Source organism: Mya arenaria, chromosome 8 (assembly GCF_026914265.1).
Source record: "Mya arenaria isolate MELC-2E11 chromosome 8, ASM2691426v1".
Classification (NCBI taxonomy): Eukaryota; Metazoa; Mollusca; class Bivalvia; order Myida; family Myidae; genus Mya; species Mya arenaria.
Window position 1 is genome coordinate 2694989 of NC_069129.1, and position 24866 is coordinate 2719854.

At 33.9% G+C, this 24866-nt stretch overlaps 1 protein-coding gene and 1 pseudogene across 1 annotated transcript; both read right to left on the bottom strand.

Annotated features, from left to right (window-relative positions):
• Positions 1 to 2167: 2167 nt before the first annotated feature.
• LOC128242644 (uncharacterized) lies at positions 2168 to 9701 on the bottom strand. The gene is made up of 5 exons (XM_052959883.1): positions 9594 to 9701; positions 8005 to 8766; positions 4480 to 4854; positions 4015 to 4231; positions 2168 to 3766 (listed from the first exon to the last, which is right to left on the bottom strand). The coding sequence occupies exons 2-5, from the start codon at positions 8503 to 8505 to the stop codon at positions 3588 to 3590; spliced, it is 1272 nt and encodes a 423-aa protein (XP_052815843.1). The 5' UTR covers positions 8506 to 8766; positions 9594 to 9701; the 3' UTR covers positions 2168 to 3587.
• A 5444-nt stretch (positions 9702 to 15145) lies between these two features.
• LOC128242965 (uncharacterized) lies at positions 15146 to 16514 on the bottom strand (annotated as a pseudogene).
• Positions 16515 to 24866: the final 8352 nt, after the last annotated feature.

Below are 24866 nucleotides of genomic sequence, written 5' to 3' on the forward strand. Positions count from 1 at the left end.
GTAAGAAACATATTCAGGCTTATTTATCATCTGTACGGAAACATACTTCTTCTTGCAGTAGCATTGATTATATCGGCTATATCATAAGTGCAAAACGTTGATCTAATGCCTTTCCTTTTCTATTTTATTAGCTTAAATAGCATACAATGTCAACAAAAGTTACAATTTTCAGACAAAAAATACTGAAGTAAATAGTATTACAATCCTTGTAATACAAATATCGAGAAAACAAAACAAATAAGACACATCAGAATAATATGAGACATTATATATCACCAACGGCATGCACTCATGTGCTTGTTTCATTTTTAATTACATTCCATCACTGATTTCCGTAAATGGTTTTCCATCTCGTCCCCTATGGAAAATAATATGCAGAAGCCGCAAGACAATCATAGAAATGTTTCACAATAACCACTGTTCCTTGTAACCATCGCGTGCTAAATTGCGTCAAATGTTCCCTTGAAATTTTATTCAAATTACGTCTGCAAATCATTCCCGGACCGGCCTTTGCGAAGAACCTTCAAATTACCAGCACAATAAATCTGACGAAAATTTAAAAACGTTATATCGGAGATGCTTTTGACATTTCTAAATGTCTATTTAAAATAAATGTTTTGGTTGTTCGGTTAGCGCAGTGATTCGCGCACTCGCCTCTGGGTTTACTTCGTTTTAAATTCTGCTATGATTTACAACACTTTACTGTTGCTTTTGTAGAGTAAGCAATCCGAATACATGACAGTGTATTATTGTCTAAACATACATTAACCATAAATCTTACTATTATAACTATGATCCAACATAAATGTATTGCAGGTTGGTAAATAATGTTGGAAACACGTTGTAACTTCGCTTCTCAGGCAGAAATGAACGCGGTTTCAAATAATACAAATTTTCATCTGCATTAGCTATAGATGCAATTTAAGAACATAATGCTGCAAGATACTGTTGAAATCAATATAAATTGAGAAGGCATTGCTTCATTTATCTGAAATAACAAACGCATCCTTCATTTCAATGTTTGCTTCATAAAAAGCACGATATAATTCAATTATTGTCCCTCGTATACTGATATGTTTTTCTGTTCTTAAAAGGTGTTAATATTAGTCAAGGATCTGTTTTATCTAGGAATACATAAGCTTGTCCGTGATCTGTCCCCTTTTGAAATAGATACGATAATGGCGAAATATTATGAATTTCTATTTTGAATCATGTTCAATAAGAAGTTCTCACGTTACCGACGTCATATTATTGTTAGATACTTATATATTTTTAAATATACAATGAGGTATGCGTTAACGAAAGTAACGCATACGAAATTACCTAATATGTTACTACATTTATGGTGTAATTTTCAACCTCGTCCCTATGAGTGATCCGACGCCTAGTGGTCAGCGTGAAACTCGTTTCGGCTAGTGAATATCATTAATGTTTCCACCAGGTTCATCACAAAAACTTAATGTGTACCCAGGTGTCTGACGTTGGTAATTAGTGTTTAAACATAATGATAATCTCCAAAAAGGTTTTTAAATATCATTATATGAAGTAAAATAATCATTGTGTTGCATTATCTACTTCCCATTTTGTTAACCATCATTTGAAACACCACTTATCCGATATATCAATCCATTTCATTTAAATACGTAATATTGATTATTTTAGAACCAAATTTAAGTCTTGGTGATCATTTTGGTTAAGTGATATACACCGCCACTCCACCTCTGCGTATGGCTAACGTTTAGCTCGAGTGATATTTCAATCCGTTCCAAACATAATATAAACTCAATATCTGTCTGGAAATGGTGATTGTGACGAACAGGAAAGAAGTGTGCGTATATTTGTGTGTATAATCAAAGACGTATGACACATTAAAGGTCTTTCAGTCTATTTGATTACGAAACATAGTACACTTATTTTCCCCGAATGAGTTTACGAGAGCACATATACATTCATAATTGAATACTCAGTACTAAACATTGGGATATATCCTGCATACATTAGCATGGCTTGCCTACTCTTGTAATGACATCGAGCATATCCCAGATGTTTACGTCAAAAACTAATATGACAAACAGAGAAATCAGAAATATTAACAGGCTACTGGATTTTTGAATGGATACAGGAAATTTATTGAAAACATAGTATGCAATATGGTCATGTAGTGACATTGTTTAAAACAAACTTGGTATATGCATGCTAATGTACATATGAGTAAGGAATATTTGTATCATATCGGTAAGATAAAAGTACTTTTTTATTTACTTTTAAACAACTTGCATGTTAGATTTATGATCACATTTATTGGTCCAACGTCTAATAACATACTTCTTTTGGTTGAATCAAAAAATTTGGCGGTTATTAAAAAAACATTCGACGGCTACTGACCTTTTCCAAGGTAGCAACCCGAACGTACACGCTTTATGTCTTATTATGTGCCTCTAAACGTGGTTGTCTGTAGTTTCCTTTGTAAAATCTGCCTCTTTGAAGAATGTTTGCTTACAAAACATTACGATTGCCTATGGAAAAATGTGTACTCGGTTTGTTATGCCCATATTGCTACAATAAAACGGCATTTGTTTCTGGTTATAGTTTACTTCTTTTAGTAAGACTTGAACAGCTTTATGATAAGTCAACTACCTCGTTAGGGTAGTTTGCGTAAAAGTTTTCTATTTAATGGAATAGTCTTACCATTAAAATGACACCATGGCCTAGGACAACATGCAACACGCCTACTTTAACACTATTTCACTGACCCATCGTGCTCCTTTTGAACGATTTGCATTGGGCTGCCTATTCAAAATAGACGTTCACATTCGATATAAGGCTTTTTCGACACTATTCACAATTAGACCTCCGCCCCCAACTGCTTTCTGACTTGTACTCGTAGTTTCCCTTTTTAGAACTGTAAGACCTCGTTTAATTGTTAAATGATGGGCAACAGACGAACTGTTCATTAAGTTTCGAAAGATATAGTGTCATATTATTCAATCATAAACTGTATCACTTATATACTACAGTTCATTGTTGTAGTGGTCTTTGTCAACATATAATGTATCCTTATTTAACCGGGTTTTTGTTTAATATTTTTGCTACTGAGCTTGTTTCTGTAGCTTTTTGCATAAAAAATAAGTTTATTCATTTTTAACTCAGTTGGGAAAACAGGTGAAAATTGATACGAATAAACTTAGAACCCATTCCTGGGTTGAACGCAGTTCTTTTGTCCTTTTTGAGAGGCCCTGGGAAATAAAACCTGGTTGTCTTTAAACCCCCAACCTCTATGGTGAAATGCAGACGTTCTAACCCTGGTACCGCCAACATCTTGGATGAAAAGCAGACTCCTTGGTAAAAACCATCTCTGGTGTCATTTTTGAGAGACAATGATGAGGTACATCTGGTTGAGATCAAACCTAACTTAACACCTAGGATAAGACGCGGACACCTTTACCACTAGAAAACACTCAACCTCTCTATACCACTGTAAGTCTGTGATGTGTAGGTATTTTCTAACAAAACAGTTTGTGCAAAAAAGATACACACAGGAGGAAAAAAATCAAAGACATAAGTTTGTACTCTAACAAAAGTGCATGTCATAAGAACAAATATTCTTTTAAGCCATGTTTAAGAAAGTCACTGCATATTTTATCGGAATGTTCCATTTTGTATATTAGGGATGACATGATGTTGTACTCTGTTTCTGCCACTGTTATTCTTTCTATAAATGGTTCTAGAGATGACAGACCTTTCATTCCTAGGTGAATATCCATTCCTGAAACACAGAAACAAAAAGGCATGTTCATGAGATCATAAGTTTGAGACATAAAAGGAAATAAACAATTTTAAAAACAGAATAGCTTAACATCATTTTCCGCTGTGACTTGTCATGTCACTATATACTTTCTAAGCCTACGAATAACCATATCTTGGTTAAAATAACAGACCCTTTTTAAAACGAAGAAACTACCCTTACCCATCACAAATTGATTAAATTTACATTGGACAAAACGGCCGGCCTACCTGTGTTAAAATTGAAAGATCTCGATGCCTCTCCTTCCGCGATAATAAAAAGGTCACAATCGGATATGTAGGCGGCGCTTTCTGTCTTCTGAGAAAGCCGTATTTCATAGAGACGAGGACTAAACTTCATGTTGTTAAGACAGAACGAATCGCTGATACTGGATTCCTCGGGCCGTTTGTAGGTGTTGAAACATTTGAGAAATATATTGCGCATCATCTGAAATAAACATTCCATTATATGTGGAAACAATATCTTCGTTATAATAACATTGTTTGAGTTGGTTTACTAACGTTTTCATTACAGTGTAGTTATTGCATCATACGTCTTGTAAATTTGCAGGCAAATAAATATAAATTTAATTTCTAACAGCAATCTACATGTTAACACATAATTGATATAAGTCAAGTTATGCAAGTCGTGTTTGACTTCCGACTGCAATATGTAAATAAAGATAAAGTGCTTACGGACTTGTCCAACACTGTTTTCAAAGCTTTAACAACTTTAGAATCGGATTTTCTCACAGCAAGTGCAAGAAATCTACATCTCGAGTTTCCAAATATTTTCAAGGTGAACTTGGACTTTGTATCTTCTTCATATTCAGAAGACATATAGGCAGAAAGGTCAAATCCAATGTTGAGGACCCGGATGTCAGGTCTTGGCACAAGAGTTTGGTTGTTTCTTTCTATAGCAGCCAGGGCTCCGAAAGCCCCGGTCGAATGATAGACACATTCATCACTCAGACCTAGAATCTGGCCCGCTAGGCCCGTACGTCCATCACAGCATATCACCAATTTTCGTCCTGGTATGGTATCGACCGCGTCATTACAGTCACGGCTAAACTGCAATAGACAAACTATGTATATATATACTATTATATAAATAGTGCTATTCCCTTCTTATTCATAATTTTTGCACTTTAAAATCACAGTTCGTTTAGATATGAATATAAAATCCAATGTTTAACTGTTGAAAAAGGTTACCATATGAAAATATTGGCTTTACACATCGTTGTAAATACGCATAAATTATATAGTATTAAGCATTCCTATGCTTTGAGATATTACTGAACTATATTACTAGATCAAAAGTATGAGCTGTATTCTCAATACCATTGATAAAAAAATAGAGTCCTCAAGATGCTTGTCAACTATGAGAACGCCAGTCAAGACAACACAAATGAAATCTCAGAAGGGATTATATATTAGGCATTGGTATAAAAAACTAAACAGACAGCCTATTTTCTATAACTTATGTCAATCATTGTCAATTGTGGCATGCAAGAGAAACTCAAATATTGTAAACATATTTTAAAATATGTCGAAATAATGAGTTCAATCTAGTTGTTGAACATGAAACAAATAATTTTAATGCTCTCTCCAATAACGTAATTTCAAGGTACATGAAAAGCCACGCCTATGAATATAACGCATATTAGAAGCTGCATGAGCATACGTGATTAAAGTTAGCGTAACATAAATGTGAACTGAGCGCGACTTCCAGAACATAAAAAGTGTTCGAACTTGAAACCATTGAATGCTATTTGAATACGGGTTTTTGAGAGCAGATCTAGAAAAACGTTGTGTTTTGCTTAGTATCTAATGGCATAAAGTTATTAAATTAACATGTAAATATTACTTGATAAAGCGAGGGCAAACGGATTCGAGCTAGGAATATAAATGTTAAGGCACTTTTCAAACACATATGTTTTTACTGTTGCTTTCAGTCAGTGTTAGAATTTGTCCATTGATTTCATACATAGCTGTTAGTTGTACCAACCAGTTGGAGGAAATATTTATTGTTTAACATGTCATCTTATGTTATTCTTTGGAACCATGTACGTCAAGCATCACATCCAAGTTTTGCCGTCGATTAGTAATTAATGTGTCCTTCTTATCTGATTTATTATATATATTATGGTTGGTTTACTTGCATGTAATGTTTGGTAATGTTTTGTAGTAATCCGGTAATTGATAATAATGTGTATCTTCACATTGGGGAAAATAAAAACTCTCCTCTCTCTCTCTCTTTCTCTCCTCTCTCTCCCTCTCCCTATCTCTCTCGCTCTCTTTCTCTCTCGCTTTCTCTGTCATTCAGACTCAGAATTTGTCAAATTAACCCGGTGCATAGCTGTTAGTTAGTTGTAAAACATAACTTTTATTTAACATGTCACAATACGTCGGTCTTTGGAACAATGTATGTCAAGCATTACATCCAGCCGAATAGTGATTGCTATTAATTTAAAAGAAAATTCACACACACACAGATTATATCATTAATATATGTTTGTATGGTGCTCTCCTTAGATCGGGTTATCAAAACGCAAACATAAAAATAAAATGTACTCCTAAAATCGAACTTTGGTATTTTAATCTTAAATGATCAATACAGTCATGGCGGAAAAGCCTGAGTGCTAAATAAATAGTATGCACTGGTTTCTGTTTGACAGGAGATCTTTTTATCTCACATAAAAGGATATCGAAGTCGAACGAACACTAAATATTAAATCCACTCTATTTCTGCTTGGTTTTAAATCGTTAAACAGTGCATGATACGAACCGTACAAAAAAAATCGCGAATGGGAATGTGATTGTTTTATCTTATTCATTTAAATGCAAACAAGCACTTTCATTTGTATTACATTTAAATCAACAAACACTACATGCGCACACTGTAAAATGAATAATAATTTTTATTAGTTACTTTGAATTGTTTAATATGGTCATATCTTCGATGTGTTAAAATTCGTTAAAGTATTACGTAAAAATGTTGATAAATCTTTTAATCTAAGAATTAGTGGGAATGAATAGAGCAATCAATAAATTAAATAGTATAATATAAAAACCATCTAAGCATTATATACACAGAAGATTAGTATTATGTCCAACGCTATTGTCGACTTTAATGCAATGTCAATATCTGTCTTCGATGTTTTTTTATTGAAATTAGTATGAAAAATAATTATAGAAAAAAATTGATTGGGAATAAATATTTTATCAACAGATTGTTTCAAATTTCCAACAGCTTTAACGTAGATAACAATATCAAACAGGTCAGGGCAATATAAGCCCCTTGAATTAGACGTATGGCCATAGCAATACCCTCAGGTGTCTTTGTTCAGCAACAAATAATACTTAACATTAAATGAAATGTAAATGTATTTGCAAACAAAACTTCTTTTCATGAATATAGCGTATGATCAGTACAGTGTTTTGTTTTTACCATTTTGGAATTTGTTCCCGGGCATGATTGAGTCATTTTTACTTATATTTGGTCTTCAATTTTTCCCTTTAAACACAAACGCTTACAATATCGACAGAAAAAGAATTAATCAAGTCTGCTTGTTGAAGAAAACACGAAGTCTTCAACAAAAGAAGGAGAGGCAGTGGAAACATAAGAGAGTATTAATTTTATTTTTACATTGTTAAGCATTAGGAATATCGGCGCAAGATTTATCTGGAAAAAAACACTGACAACATTTTCATTCTTTCTATTCTGTTTTTGCATATTCTATTCTGTTTTTGCATAAATATATGCCTTACAAAAGAGCATATAAATAATAAATATCCGAGAATGGTTTACAATTACTGATTATAGTTTTTAGACGCTTGATTAAGAATTTAATAACCCGGATGTGTTTATAACCACTGATATTACGGCATCATTTTGTGAATAAATGTTATTTGAAATAATGTAAAATGTAAATCGATCAGTGTCATTTCCTGCGTTCATTTCTAAACCTTAAACTATTGGATGAATCATGTTTCATGATAGGATAAATAACAAATTTATCAATGATCGGATAATGGTTTACGATCGTTTATTATAGTGATCAGAGGTGTTCAAGTCAAATTTCCTGGATCATGCTTGTATTGAAGAATATTTTATTACCACAGATATGATTGCACCATTTTGTTTTAGGAATGTTGTTTGAATAATGAAAATATTATTGTATTTAAATGTTAAGTTACAATTGTTCTTAACGTAAATACCTTTGTTCCAAATCTGATATCTGGTTCAGTGGTGTACAGTGGTAGAACATGTATAATGTATTCCAGGTAGATGCCAACACGTGTGAAGAAACAGCCATCTTGCCACATGCCTTCCAGATTGTCAAAGTCAACTCCATAACTTCTCAGAAACGACACCAAAGAAGGCTGTATGGTTATTTGATATGACCGATTTTCTACGCGTGAACGGGTCTCTTCTTCAAAGATGACCAGTCTATAGACCCGCTTACACTGTACTGCAATAAGCGCTGCAGTAAGTCCGATCGGTCCAGCTCCAATGATGATAACAGTCAGATGGGCCATTTCCTTTCTTATTTTGCAGAATACATGCCTAGTCCCTATGAATACAGCCACTGCTGATATTGTTATAAATATATGCATGGAAGCATGACTGTAGCTCGCTTGCATGTAATGAGCGAGTTCATCTGAATTGCAACTCATCGTTAATGTACATAAAGATTCATTAACGCCACTGCTAAACATTTCAAATTACGAATCAGCTTATAACATACGATTCATGTGTATTCCGTTTACTATTTTCGGTAAAAATATTAAATATCTGATATTTTGAAGTCACAAACATATATGCATTTCACAGAATTCTAGTTTCAATTAATCTTTAACACTTCTGTCCCGTTTATTTCCATTAGTTGCAGATTTCTAGTTGATAATTAACAGTTTTCATGCTTTATGCATTATGTTTCCTTCATTAGTGGTTCATTAACAAATAATTATCCTTGTTTCCTGAAAATAATACGTGATTAAATGAGAGCAAACATGAACTCTAAAGCTACATCTAATGAATCACTAACATTAACTTCCGCGTATATTGTAAATATGATAAGAAACAAATGATTAGTAGTATAGTATATTCTCTTTGTGTCATAAGCGTTTACTTTCCTCCATGAAAAGAAGTTACGAAACAGATTCAATAACGGGCGTGAGCCGAGGTTGAGATTAACGTTTGGATGGTTAACATAATATGCAATCACTGCGCGCGAGGGTAGAATTAAATGTTTTCACATGAGACACGAAAAATCATGATGACTATAGGTATTTTTATACAGTCAAATTCACGTGAGGTATACTAAATAATTATATAGAGTTTTAAAACAAACAAAAAATTAATTCTATGCAATGGAAACTTATGGTATTATTTATTCCTTATATCACCAGTCCTATAATAGTGATTTCAATGTTGTTAATGCAACGAGAGTTTATAATGAAAGAGACAAAATGAACTGCATATATTTCAATCCTCATGCAGTTAAAGAACTACTTAGTTATTACAATCTTTCAGATCTCAATAGAACAAATTAACATGATCCATACTTTAATGTTTATAAATATGATTTAATCTAACATATTAGTTACATTAAAATATTTTGATCGTTTCAGCCGGTATTTCTTTATATTAAATCAACGACAACTGAAATTGACGATGGCACCTTTATAATAAATGCTTAATATACATAAATTCAAGAATCATTAAAAGATTTTTAAATACAATGTTATGTACTATATCAAATTTGGTAATAAAACAATTATGTTTCTTTTTCAATAATATTTACCTTCAATCGAAATACGTCCTTCTCTCAGAGAAAAGCCATACAATCCAGATGTAAAATTGTCACTGTACTGGCAGATGACAAACACTATAGAGAAAGAAAAACAATCATACGCCCATACGCATCAATGCTGGTATGGGAAACAGCAAGAATATCCAATGTTCAGGCGACAGTGGGTCGTTTTCCAATATCATTCTGGCATGAAACTATTAATGGACCTTATGTTATTTTCCCGGTCTCAACATGATTTATAACCATTTATTGCAAATTACAATAATTGTAGAGCGTTTACCACATGAACCATGACGTTTTTGATTTGAGACATATAACATTACTATATCTTGGTGGTAATTCCGGAAAATAAATGCATTCCAATGCAAGTAAGAACTACTTTAGACGTTAAGAGTAAGAACATCGTTGCAACACTTTATTGTCATCTTACAAATATATAACTTATATGTATAACTTAGCCCATAGTATGTTTGAAAATACGTTTTAAAACCCTTTGACTTATTCCACGTAAATCTTTAATGCAATGTCAACTGGAGGATTTCAGTTGTGTTGTTTCAGTATTCAGTGTTGTTGTATATATATATTTCTAGCAAACAAATGGATCAATAAAGGATGCTATAAATCTCCTAGATACGATGTAATCAATGCGTCAGTACCTGGTATATGACACATGACCGTATACTCTTAACAAACACATCTGTAGGTCTCATCTTTTATGGCAAAATAGTATCCGATAAAGCGCAGCGTATCAACTTCATTAACTTCAAAAATTGATCACATCCTCTTTATTTACGTTAAATCCACAAATTTGCAGTTTCACGATTAGATTATGTTATTAGTAATAAGTCATTTATGTGCATGTATTGAATAATGGTTTCAAATTTGTATCCTCTCTGACCAGTTGTACTCTTGTAATAGGTAGATATCACAATGCTTGTGTAAACTTTGTTGTTGTTGATTTTTGCCTTCATCTTTAGACCAAAGGCTTTAAGTATTACACTTGTGTTAATATTTAAATACATTTTAAAAAAGTAAATACAGAAGTCTTCGAAAATAATGGGAGTGAGAGTGCATGTTTAACTTTGTCTTTAATTGAAATTGAATATCGTTACTTTCATTACGGAAATGCATGCAGAATTGTCAGACAACTTATAAATACTTCTACAAGCCGAAAAGCTAGTACGTTTTTCACAATAGTATTTGTTTGTACGATGAAAAAGGCAAGTATCTCAAGAGTGCAAGTTGCGGTAAACATTCTGAAAGGAAAGGAGTACACTTTTGTTTTTAAACTAATACACTTTTAGGGCTTATTGCGATACTTTCCCACGACCTAGATGTCTTCTATTCTGCGAGGAACGGAGGCTACATACTCGTATTTTCATTAACCTCATATAGGATATTGTAATAATCGTTAAGTACAAGCACATTCATCAATATGTTTGTAGTTATGCTACCTATATAGTCTTGCTTTAAAGCAAACCCGGATGCTGTCTACTACTTTTGACATGTGGACATTCTGTCTGATGGTCATTCCGGGTACGAAATGACTATTCCACAAAACTCATCTTTTGCAAATCACAGCTCCATGTTTCGAGTGTAATTGAACCATTGCGTTTTTTTAAATCCAAATGATCCCCACTAATTTAGGTTGGAACGTTTATCCCAAATATTATTCAGTGTTGGCAAAAACTATGTACACTTGTAGTTTAATTTTGTTTTTAGCAAGAAGTCTACGCTTTTAAATTTATTTTTTAATATAAGGTGCACGGACGCATGATTATTGAAAAGTTGTTGATTTTTAAAAAACAACAACATGATGATGATGATGATGATGACGACGACGACGACGATGATGATGATAATGATGATGGTGGTGATGATGATGATGATGATGATGATGATGATGATGATGATGATGATGATGATGATGATGATGATGATCAAGATCATCATCATCATCATTAACATCATCACCACCGCCACCAACATCATCATCATCGTCGTCGTCGTCGTCGTCGTCATCATCATCACCATCATCATCATCATCACTACTAGTATAGCCATTACCGTCACCGACATTATTATCGCTTGTTTTTTTACCGATGAAACATTTCCAATTTAGGAAGCAGAGTTACTTGCTTAAAATTTGAGGATTTGGAAATCTAAGCTAAGTTATTAATAAGATACAATGTCGCATGCTATTTTTGCCGACAGTATATATCAATACAAAAAAATACATAATTTGGTTACCGCGTTAATACAGTGAGAGAGAACGCAAAGGATTTGCCAGGTTGAGGCGGTAAACGAAAGCTAACAATCATTACTTTTTATCAATTGAAACCCTTGAAAACGGATATGCATTAAGTTACCGGATATTACAGTAAAATGATACGATCAAAACACTTACTCACATCTGATGGGCCCTTTTGTTCAATTACGAATTCAGTGTTTATGTCCGGCTCTCACCAGGATTGTTTTTCTATTGGATTTCATTATTCATCACATAATGCTCAAGTTTAAACAAAACATTAAATATTATTCTTATTTGTGTGATAATGTCGAATTTGAAACACCTGTTATACGTCATTCTTGGATGCATAGTTGTGTCAAGTAAGTCTTGCTGTTTTTGTCTTGGGGGTTTATTGTTATCGAGTCATTTTCTATAAAACAAATTATATGGGTTTATCTAAGACATGCACGTACACTCTGGATCAGCGATCCTGCAGAAGCATTTGAATAAATAATTTATATATATATCAGTCCATAGACAGCACTGTCATTGCTATTTACTACCCTTAGCAGCGATGTATTTGACGAACTTTTATAAACATCCTATTGAATGACCCTGAAGGACTAGAAAACATATAAATATACTGTAGACGACGAAGTAAATGGCAACACTTAAGACCGTCACATGACTACATAGCAGTAGTAAAAATATAGATATCTGCCTAAAAGTGGAATGTATTCGTTTTCTTTCAAACACGAGTGAATGCTGTGTCAATTTTAATGTAACCATATCTGGTTACCCTAAAGTATTTGTAGCTGACTAAAAATGAAAACATAAGACATAACGGCATATACATGATTTATCCTAATTTAAGGTTCTGATACTGTCGGATCCGACACGTGCTACACATGCGTCAACTGCAAAGATACACAGATTGATAAGATGCATACCGTCCGTTGTTCAGGAAGTTGTTTCAAAATGCATGGGAAAAATGACGATGGGCATGAAAGTAAGACACCCTATTTTATTCTCCCATAAAGTTACGTATATAATCAGTTTAATAGCATTGTTCATTTGGTTTCACATTGAAAATTCTAAATTAAGAGAAACATTTCTCAATGTTCAATGTGTTGAACTTTAAAGCCCAGTGTAAGTATGTATGCATGTGATATTACAGTATCAATATATCCAAAAGATTGTCTAGATTTAAACTTCGGTTCATGTTACACTTTTCTAGATTCATACAAGTCAAGTCAAGAGTTTATTTTGTAAATAAAGGCCTCCGGCCCAAAATACATTTAAAAAAATAGACATCACACGAAATGCTTTAAGTTGTGTCATAGTACATTTATACATGAGATGAAAAAGTGAACAAAAAGTGTAACTATTCTTATTCCTTCATACAATTCATAAGATGAAATATATACACTGCTAATTTTCTTATTGTGTTAAAGTCATTTGTGGATAGTAGGGCATACAAACTATTCAGATCATCACCAGATTCATACCAATTTAAAAAATATTGGTTCCTAATATATGTATATTTTTTACAACGAAAAAAGTCATGGTATTTACAATCAATTTCAGATATATTATAGTACAGTAGACAGAAATTGCATAATCGATCATGCAGTGCAATGCTTAATTGCCTTCCAAGTTCAATATGCAAATCATGATTAGAACATCTAAATTTAGCATATGTAATTTTATGTTTTAGTGGCATCTCTATCAACATATATTGTTCGATGTTAAGTAAACTCTTAAAGTGGCTGTAGTGGTAACATCGGCTGGCATTACTCACATGATCGTGCCAAGTGTGAGTAAAACAGTCAATTATCCTGTCTCTAAACATTTTAACAAATAAATTACAATCACCAATATCTTGTGATATCCAAGCATATCCAAAGCCATAAGTAAAACAAGACTTTTTACTTTGGTAGCCCAACAGATCCTTCCCGCATCATCTAGGGACTTTAACATTATGTAAATTGCCTTGGATACCTTCCAGATGGCATAGATAATAATTTACACCAATACCTTATACAATATTTAAAATATGTTATACATAATGGTAATCTTCCACAGTCTCCTAAAACCATACAAGTATTCGTAGTTTTTCTTACATGTAAAAATTGTCTACAAAATTTATTTTGAATCATTTCAATGGTTTGACTATACTCATATCCCCATTCTTGGGAGCCATAACATAGTATTGGCTTAATCATAGTATCAACAATCTTGAAAAGATCTTCAGCTGGAAAATAACCAAACGGTTTTTGATAGTTTTTCAAAGCAAAAATAGCCTTTTGTGCCTGAGAAGCTATTTTAACATGAGCTAAACCCAATGATAACAGTAGAGTAAACATCAATCCCATATATTTGTCTACAGAAGTAGTTTTAATTGACTTTCCACGATATAACCATTTTTCATATGCTCGTAGAGGACCACCATTACGGAATACAATGATTTCAGTTTTATCAAGATTTATTTCCATTCCAGTATTAAAACAAAATTGATTGACTGCGTTTACCTGTTGTTGTAACTTAATTGCAGTTTCAGCGCAATTGGCAACATCATCAACAATCATTAAACATATAATGTCTGGAATATCATTAGTTACAAAAATGCCTGAACCACAATTTAGCCTTAAAATAGACGATAACTCGTCTATAAATAGAGCAAATATTGTTGAACTTGACTTATTCCCTTGTCTAGTACCAATGTTACAGGCAAATGACTCCGTGACACTATTTGAGACTTTGACACAAGAGGTTAGACAAGAATACATTGATTTCAGAACTCTTAAGAATTTCCCAAACACACTTTTTCTTTCTAAGGATGAAAACAACTTAACATGGTTAACTTTATCAAATGCCTTACGGAAATCGACATACAAACAATAAAAACGGCCACCTTTCTTGGAAAGGTACTTTTGAGTCATTGCTTGTAGACAAAAAACATTGTCAACAGCTGAATAACCCCGACGAAAACCAGCCTGAGATTCATCAATTTTCTGATTTTCTTCGGCCCAGTCATACAATCGTTTATTAATTACACCGGAAAAAACTTTATATAATGTGTTCGTTATAGAAATGCCTCTATAATTTCCAGGTATATTGCAAGGACCAGACTTATGTATTGGCGTAATAATACTGCTGCCCCACGAAACGGGAAAATTACCTGTTTTTAGAAGTTTATTAAACAAAAGCAAAAGAACTGGTGCAATATCAGCAAGTGTGTATTTATAAAATTCCGCCGGAATACCATCAAGTCTACAACTTTTACCATTTATCAGTTTTGATACGGACAGTTTTATCTCATGTAATGTAAACGGGTCATTAAGCGAGTCGCCGTTTTATCGGCATATGCATGATCATTTCTAATATAAGGATCAACAACATGAGAGTCTTCAACAAATAAAAGACCACAAAAATACTGGAACCATTCCTCACTAGAAATACTAGAGTCAATAGCTTTAATGGGCTTACTCTTTTTTAGAACTTTCCAAAACGAACTAGGATTATCACTACTATTTACTAACGCCAATCTATTCGAACGTTGATACTCGTAAAGTTTTCTGTCACAACAATTCTTAAAATAATTTCGCCTGCCTTTATAAAACCGGAGATCTGATGCTAAGTTAGTAACTCTGAATTTACGTAGAGCAGCATATTTTATTGATTTTAATCGATCGCACTCATCGTCCCACCATGCGGGCTGAGAAGAAACATATCGAAACTTCTGCAACATGCAGCTGCCCGCTTCCTGAAATAAGAAAGTAATATAATCTACAGCAGAGTTTATATTCGTGCCTATGGATCCAATCAGTGATTCATACTGAGTCTCTAACAAGTCTCTAAATTTCAATAACAAATCATCCTTTACAGAACTGCGCCAACGGAATTTCTTAATTGAGCCCTGCAAATTTACATCAGTGTTCTGTTCATTATCATGTAAAATCATTGGAAACTCAAAAACACATGTAATAGGAAAATGGTCTGAATCATCTCTATCGAAGACCTTAAAATCTTTGAGATAACGTGGAATACGCGACCATATAATCAACAACACTAGCACCATCATTTGAAAAACATGTAAAATCGCCATCTTTATCACCAGGAAAGCGGCCGTTCAAAAAATGAATATCAAAGATGCAACACAGATTAACGAGATATTTCCCATAGTTATAACCTCGTAAAATATTTAAATTATTACGATGATTATCAAATGTTCTACCATCATAATCAGTATTACCAAAAATAGAATACAGATTGTCGAGCGGTATATAATCCAAAAGGTCTTTATATCTACTGTTCATGTCACCTGACAAATATAACATTGCATTAGGATAATCATATATTATGTTTTCTAAGTGAGTATACATATCATTTATACCATTTTTCTCAGGTCTATAATTGTAATAACAAGATCCCTCAGGAGATATATACGTAAAATACATTATTATATCTTTGCAATTATAAATGGAGGAAGACTTAAAGAATAAAACAATACAATTTTCAAAATGGTTATAAATTTGCTGTATCGATATCAATTTGTGTAAACTACTTTTTATAAAGACACTATTTCCACCACTATTACGCTTAGCAGTGTTTTTCATAGTTCTTACAAAGTCATAATGAACATATGATTTAATAAAGTCATTAAATTCACACTTAACCATACTCCATGTTTCACAGATATGTATAATGTCAAAGGTACTTAAGTACTTGATGACCTCTTCATTGTCATAATATTAATTTAATCCGCAAATGTTCCACGATATAATCTTCAATTCATTGTTACTATTTTGTAAGCCTCGGCCTAATCCCTATGCATTAGAAGATTCGGAATGTTCGTCATCATCGGTAGTCCTCGGAATGCCCTCGATTGGTTGGTTTGCGTCATGTGACTGACCGTTGTCAACGCTACCGTTACCGCGCTGACTTCCGACCAATCGATGTCCATCATCGGTGCGGTAGTTCCCATGCCCACGTGATGCGTCTGCACGTGGCCTCGTTCGCTTGCCGATATAAACAATCTGCTCAGTTTGCTCGTCATATTTGTAAATCCTATCATTCGCAAATAGCTTATCAAATCGCACAAAAGCATAATGGCCATTGTTGTGTTCACGAATCATACGCTCAACCAGTATTTTGCGATGCCGTTTCACACGATCAGAGTAGTCTTGTTGAACTGAGCAATTAGAATCTGGATTAGATTTAAGAACATTTATAGCACGATTAAGTATAGATTGACAATCCTTAAAGCGAACAAAGCGTGCTATTATTGTACATGTATTACTATCATTGGACCTAAGCCGGTGAGCACGATCAATATCAATCAGGTCCGCTTCTTCCCCAAAATTTAGGGTTGTTTTGAGAAAATCTCTTAGTTTTTGCTCGGTAACAGACCACTGCTCATTTATTTTGCCACTTATTCCATTGAATCTCAAGTTATTTCTCCTAGAGTTATTTTCATATTGGTCAAGTTTAATCTGCATTTGAAACATTTGATTTTGTCTACATTGTCTAGTTTTAATTTTTCAGAGTCTAATTTTAAATCATTAACGGTCGACAAAACAGAATCAATTTTGGAGTTCATGCTGTTTATATCTAATGAGCATTCTGAGCTATTAAATCTTGTTTCATATCCCTTAAAAAGTCAAACATGTCTGTACCCTGGTGTATACGTTCATAATCTTGTTGGTCCTGGGGGCCCGGGGAGGTGTAGTTCGGCGGACGGCCCTGAGAGGGCGAAGCTTGCTGTCTAGGTTGACTAGATGATGCTGTAAAGGAGGATATGGACGTTTGGCACGTAACACGACCATGGGCTATCTGGGCCTCGCCCGACCCGGGTCCAGCGTGGGGGTCCGTCTGACCATATCTGACCATCGCTACAGGCGGCTGCCTGGCTTCTTGCTGAAGTAGATTTACGGGAACCGTCAGCTTTAGGAGGCCCCGGATTCCTTTCAACGTCTCCACAAACGAGCAACAACGCCACCAAACACGTGGTTATGTAGAAAGTCAATCTCCATTTACGTCCAACATGAACATAAAACACATTTAAACGAAAAATTGACTTGTTAGGTTGAGAAAAACATCCTGTTTTAATCCTCCACTGGTCAATACTAATCCCCATTGTCAGTTTAGTCAGTTTTTCACAAAATTTCATAAATTTTATCGAGCACTGGATAAACATGCCGCCATCTTATCAAGGGACACAACCTACATCATATAGACAAACTTGATGTGATTGTCTTTTAATATTTAGCATATTTTTTGGATAATGAATTGGACCAAATGATAGTATACAAATAATGTTGCTCAATATTCAAAAGTGATATTTAGTCCAATTAGAGACCCTGTAAATGAACGGCAATGAATTACTCACATTATTGATCAACATACTATTACCCTGTACTGAGTTGCCTCTCAGCAAGCGCTTTTATTGGTAGCAAATTACGATTCAAGCTTTAGGTTGACCGTTCACACACTAATTTAAACACCCTGACGGTTACATCGTTTTCACTGACCTTGCAAAGTGGTAGCCCCGGCATTTACTATAACGGCATTTCGAAGGTTGTGTAATGTGTTTGCATAGCGTTTCTTGTTTTGGTTGGCCTTGATAGGGTACCTTTAAATAGGATATATGAACGTGTATAGGCGTATTGACTTGTCCCCCTAGATCTTACAATTTAGTTAAACATCAGATAATCAATTTGTGTTCGCGATTTTTGTAGAAATTTCATGTAAATGAATGCCTTACCTTATCTGATAATTATCTTTTTTTGCAATAACTTTTACAAGATTCGGTACTATAATATGAACACGTTTCTTGCAGATGTAAATCGCGGCTGTTTGACCCTGTTCGAAGGCATGGCGTTCGGAGCCGAAAGTGCCACCTGTCTGGCTGGAAAAGTCGGGAAATACTATGGAGAAATCTGTATCTGTAACGGCGACAAGTGTAATACTGGGTCATCTTTGGTTGGCAGTATAAGCCTGATAATGTCGGTCATAGCAATGTGCCTTCATATGAAATAGTCTTCTAACTGATATTGAAATGTCAATTACTGATATTTTATGTTATTGCAAATAAAATATGTAAAAAGACATACTTTGTTGAAATATGCATTTAAAGAATAATAACTAAATAAAAACCACATTAAAGATATATTACATAATAACATAGTAGAAAACCGGCCATCAGATAAAAGGCATTCAAAAAAGGTGTGGTTTAATCTACGAAGTCGATTTCGGGATATCTTTTTCTCTTAACGGTTGGCTCGTCAACTCTGGAATAAAAATCCTTAGGGTTGATTCATTGTTTTTACCGTATTGTTTTATAGTTGTATGGCGTAGACAATAAGTTTTACAAATATCCTGTATATCGACTACACGTTTAACCCTTGTACAAAGTACACATACCTGGATGATGTAGCAACATGCAAAAGTATTTTATCGCAGCCTCTTTTATACCACAGAAAACGCATTACAGCGTATTGATCTGTCCTATATATTTCTAAAAATGCCCTTGATTTAGAAAAAAGAAAACTATTTCGGTTTTTTTTTTTTCATTCGTGTCTATTGTTTATCGTCCTGTTTTCTTATGCCCACTGCTCCTTTTCTTACACGATTTGTGTTTTCCTGTTAAACTTCTCCCTGTAGTTTCTATCGTAAAATAATTACTTTTTCTTTTCATCCACGTACTCGTCGATATTGTCAACTGAGATATAACGATTTAAAAACGATTGTTTATGCAATGTTGATATTCAGAATGTCAACTTGTCAACCCTTGTCAAATTATCTTCAACGGATTGTTTTTTTCATTAATGAAAGCCGCCTGGAATAATAACACATGGGATTAAAAAAGGTTTTGATCAGCATTTTGATTGTATTATATCAGGAAGGGAAACCATTAAGTTTGCGATTTATAAAATTTAAATTGTTTTCATTTTCGAGAATTCCTTTAAAAGGCGATTTATCTACATTTATCAATCACTCAAGACAAGCCTTCGAACTGCTTTGTTGCACTTAAAACGGTGGACATGACTAGAATATCGTCCATGAATTTAATTGACAGTTCACTGACATGTTCCAATGCCAGACCAAATTAACAATCGCTTAAATTGAAACGTGTCTACGGGTCAACGTCTTATTTCTTCATTCGTTTACAACGAGATCAGTAAATCTTGATAAGCAGAATACTACAAAAATCACTAAACTTTTGTATAACGAATATCCCTCTATACCTGTGCGCTTGCTTGTTATCAATGTTAACCGTTACGCGGTAGCTGCAACATCAGATGGCCTTCGAATCCTTGATGTTATTGTTATTCAAGAGGGCGGCAATGTATATCAACAAGCAGATGCTGATTAACAAAAACGTTCATTCCAAACAAATGTCTGTTGCTGCCTTGTTTCGTAAGTGGTTTTGATTAATTCATCGACAGTTTATTGAATACTAAAGTGTGTCCATTATGTGGTTATAAGCAGTTGAAATATATCTATGTTACAATATTTACATCGTGTGCATTGTGTGCAAGTGTAATACAATCGCCCATAACAAAATACAGCAACGTAGGTGTTTGTCTTTAATTAACTTTTAACGAGCTCCGTATAAATTTACGAGATCGAGGAAAAAAAAGTTACATAACATTCCGTAAATTAATTCATAAAGACAAGGCTAGTATATCTTTACATTTAATATCATTTGGATAAGGTTGTTTTGACATTTTAGCTTAATAATATTCCTGTTCGGTATACTAACATAAGAAAGCAAAAAGGCTGGCAAGCCAGATAGGTACACTTACTTTAGAAATATATGTCTAAACGCTAACGAGAAACAAAATCATATTAGTTTCAGTCTGATGAAAGGAAAGAAATATAAAATGTGACTAAATTGCTCATAGATAATCTAGAGTTGGTAAATATCATCAATGCAGGATGCCTAAAAGAATTCTCGCACTCTTGATAAGGTCAGCCATATAAATGTGCATGTGTTGTGTGAACAAAGTGCTTGTTACAAATGTAACCAGTCAAACATGTCTCGTAGTGTGTTCGTACGCTTTCGCGTCTCGTTCAGTGTTGTTCGGGCTCTTAACTCGTGCCACAAAAAAAAAGTTTATACTTACCTTCCTCCCTACTGTCCATGTAGTTTGCTTTTATTATCTTCAATTAATTTTCTTCAATTACTTGAAAATGCCTTATTTCGGACAGCGGTTATAGTGACCAAATTCCGTCTTTAAAGTTACCAAAGCAGTTCGATGGACTGTCGTTTCTGTTAGTTGCTGTTTGGTGTAAGTGTATTTAAATGATTAAAATTACGAGAATTAGAACAAAGTTTGAAAAAATTGTCGACAAAATAAAATATAAGAGAGTTCCTTATATAAGTGATACACTTATCAACAATCCTACGATAACTTTGCTTTTTCAAATTGATAGTTCCAAGGAGTGCATCATTGATCGTTTATTAACATTGCAGCTGGAGATGTTCAGATCGATTTCGTGAATCAGACATGTCCATCAACCTGTATGACATCCGAAAATGGATGACTGAATGGTATCCTTAATACAATATATCATGCACAATCCATTGACATTTTCTTCGACCAAAAATTTGTATTATCAAGAGCAAACACATGTTTCTTGGAGATTCATGTTCCACTGTTGTCAAGACGATTGCAAGAACCTGAAAGTGTAATGCAGTAACTGGTGGACTGGACTATTCTGCAATGTAATCTGGTAATTTTTCAACAAAAACAATTTTCAGTACATTGCTACATTTGTTCAGTTCACTTTTGCGCTAGACATCAATATATTACCTCCAAGTTCCACATATAGTGTTATAAAAGATGAAACTAAGTTTAAATTACGATAATGAATCGCTTTTTATTTAGTATTTCTCTATGAACATTGTTATGTTAGCATATTACTAGGTTTTATTCGCGTGAAACCTTGAGCGAGGGTTTCAAGCTTAAGTGTATTTACATTATCACGTTTTACATGTATGCTCATTTTCTACTTTAACAGCTTTTTTTCTTTAAAATGATCATTTCCATATTTGGTTTACAAGAACAGTTCCTATTATCACGTTTAAATTTTTTTCTATATTTTTTTTTTCATTTTTGACTTGCTTTGTTCATTTTTTATTTATGTGTGTGCTGTTTTTCTTTTACGTTTTGTTGCATGTTGACCGCCTGGTTTGTACAATCTTTACGAGACTTTATAAGCACTAAACCAAGTTGGTATTATTGTCATAAATGTATTCGTTCGCGTGCAGATAATGTATATATTGTCGTCGGGTACTTGAAGTGAATATATCTGTTTAAATCATTTCCTTTTACGTTACACTTTATTTGGTTGGAGTTAAGGCAGGTTCTGATTTGGCTTGTAATTTAAAATCGAAAATATTGATTGAATATTGATTTTTGTTATGTTACACTTCGTTCGGTTTAAGTTGAAGCAGGTTCCGATTGGGCTTGTATTTTAATTCGAAAATATTCATTAAAAGACGGGGATGGATATCCTTTTGGTAGTTCGAACCCCGAGTAAACATCTGTTTCGCTGACCTCTCCAATGCCATTGACCAATTTTCAAAACGTATGATGAAGTATCCATTAAACTTTATTTGTACCAAATCACAAACTATTTAACAGAATTGTTTATTTCAATGTTTGAATTCGCAAACGTTCTAAATAAACCATGTATACAGATATCATTACACTATTCAGGATTAGCTCAACGAAATTTGAAACGCATCCTAAGGCTGTTTCCGAATGAACGATTCACTTGTCCTGAAAATGAGGAAATGAAAATATTAACGTTGAATCTTCATTCCGTTTTCTTTTCCTACAATCACTGTCATAGGGAAAGGGTTAGTGAACTAACGAAAAATATGTGTATTAATGTTTATGTTTAAACTTTTTGCTACTGAGCATGTTTCTGTAGCTTTTTGCATATATATTAAGAATAAAAACGTTTAAAATGACGTAATTACTTACATTAATCATAGAACGTACTAATAGCGAAAGAGTTGTTTCTCAAATAACTCCTTTTTGTTTCGCCGTTGTCAAATCTCTACTTTCCCTTAGCTTTCTGCAATCGGGCAACCACTGTAGTTTGGGATATGATTGCTATATAAATCATGCATTCTTTGCTATATAATTCATGCATTCTTTACCAAATTGATTCGTCACTGGGTGACGAATAAAGTAATTGCGATGACCTTTTAAATGTTAAAGCTTCAAGTAATTGCATTCTTGCTTCATGTAAAGGTATTTTCCAAAGTAAGTGTCACTTTATTGTATCCATGTGGGACTAAGCGATATATTAATTAGACAGACAATATCATTATTTCCGTCTGATCAGGGATATAACATTTGTTACACGAGACATGGATAGGAGGGGGACTATAGATAAAGCTCGCTTTTCCTTGTAATGATATTGGTAGTTAATAGAGGATGTTCACGCTCGTGGTGGTGATACTGTATATGGACAAGTCACGTGTCTCTGAAAGACATTAATTTCGTCACTCCTCTTCTTCTCTGTAAGCAAACGGTATATATTTAAGTCATATATTTCATTGATATGTTTTCCTTATCTGAAATAATTAGAGGAATATATATTAACTAGGTTTTTGTCACAAACCACTTACATTATTTACCACTTCGTATTGGTGCACTGGAATTTTAACAAATGATGCTACTTTTTCATATAACTTTAATCCGAAAGTAATACCTGTATGGCCTTAATCAGTAATGCATAGTCTTTACAGGCTGGTAACATTTCAGTAACCATCTTAGACCAACCACTAATGACATTTTAAGATGTTTGAGTGATATTTCCTGAGATAAAAATGTTAGTATTGTTTGCTTCCGTCGTACCATGACCTTTTTAAACTAGCTTCGTTGTTTTCAAATTTCATTTGGAACTATTTTGTCCTGTGGTTTCCAAGCAATTGTTGAAGTTCATTTGGACATTGTGTCTGAAACTGAATGATTGATACTTAGTGGTATATCATATCAGAGTCTTGCGAGCCATCTGTCGGTAGTACCTTCGAGAAAATACATCAATTATAGGTGACAATATAATGTTATATCCTTTCCCTTTCTCAAGAGACTTAATCAGTCGCAATTGATATGGTGTCTGGAATAGGTCCGCTCTAGGTTAACCATTTGTCAGCCACTATTTAGAACTTGCAGTGGTATGATATGGGTGACATTACAGTTCAGCCTTGAGTCCATTACTTTTTATTATCTCGCTAATATAAACATTGTATGTTCGAGCTTGAAACTTTGTTGTATTAAGCGTAACGTCTACTGCATGTGACTACGCGTCTAAATCTAAAATATCAACCACGACATATTGAAATAGCTGAAGATTTCCCTGTGTATAAATCTAGAGAATAAATATCGCTTTATAATAATATGACCAGTGAATGATATTTCAAAACAATAATTCATTCATAACATAATTCAAACTACAAGGACAAGCCCAGTTGTCATAATTTCAAATATTAATCCTGTTTAGGGGCCAAACGAAACTGAACTATAGGAGCAAACGTACAAACAACACATAAACACGTACACACATCATATATACGAACAAACACAACATAGACACGTACAAACACCACAAAGACACGTAAAAACACCACATAGACACGTACAAACACCACATATACACGTACAAACACCACATATACACATACAAACACCACATAGACACGTACAAACACCTCAAAGACACTAACAAACACCACATATACACGTACAAACACCACATAGACACGTACAAACACCACGTAGACACGTACAAACTCCTCGAAGACACGAACATACACCACATATACACGTACAAACACCACATAGACACGTACAAACACCACATATACACGTACAAACACCACATATACACATACAAACACCACATAGACACGTACAAACACCACATAGACACGTACAAACACCACATATACACGTACAAACACCACATAGACACGTACAAACACCACGTAGACACGTACAAACTCCTCG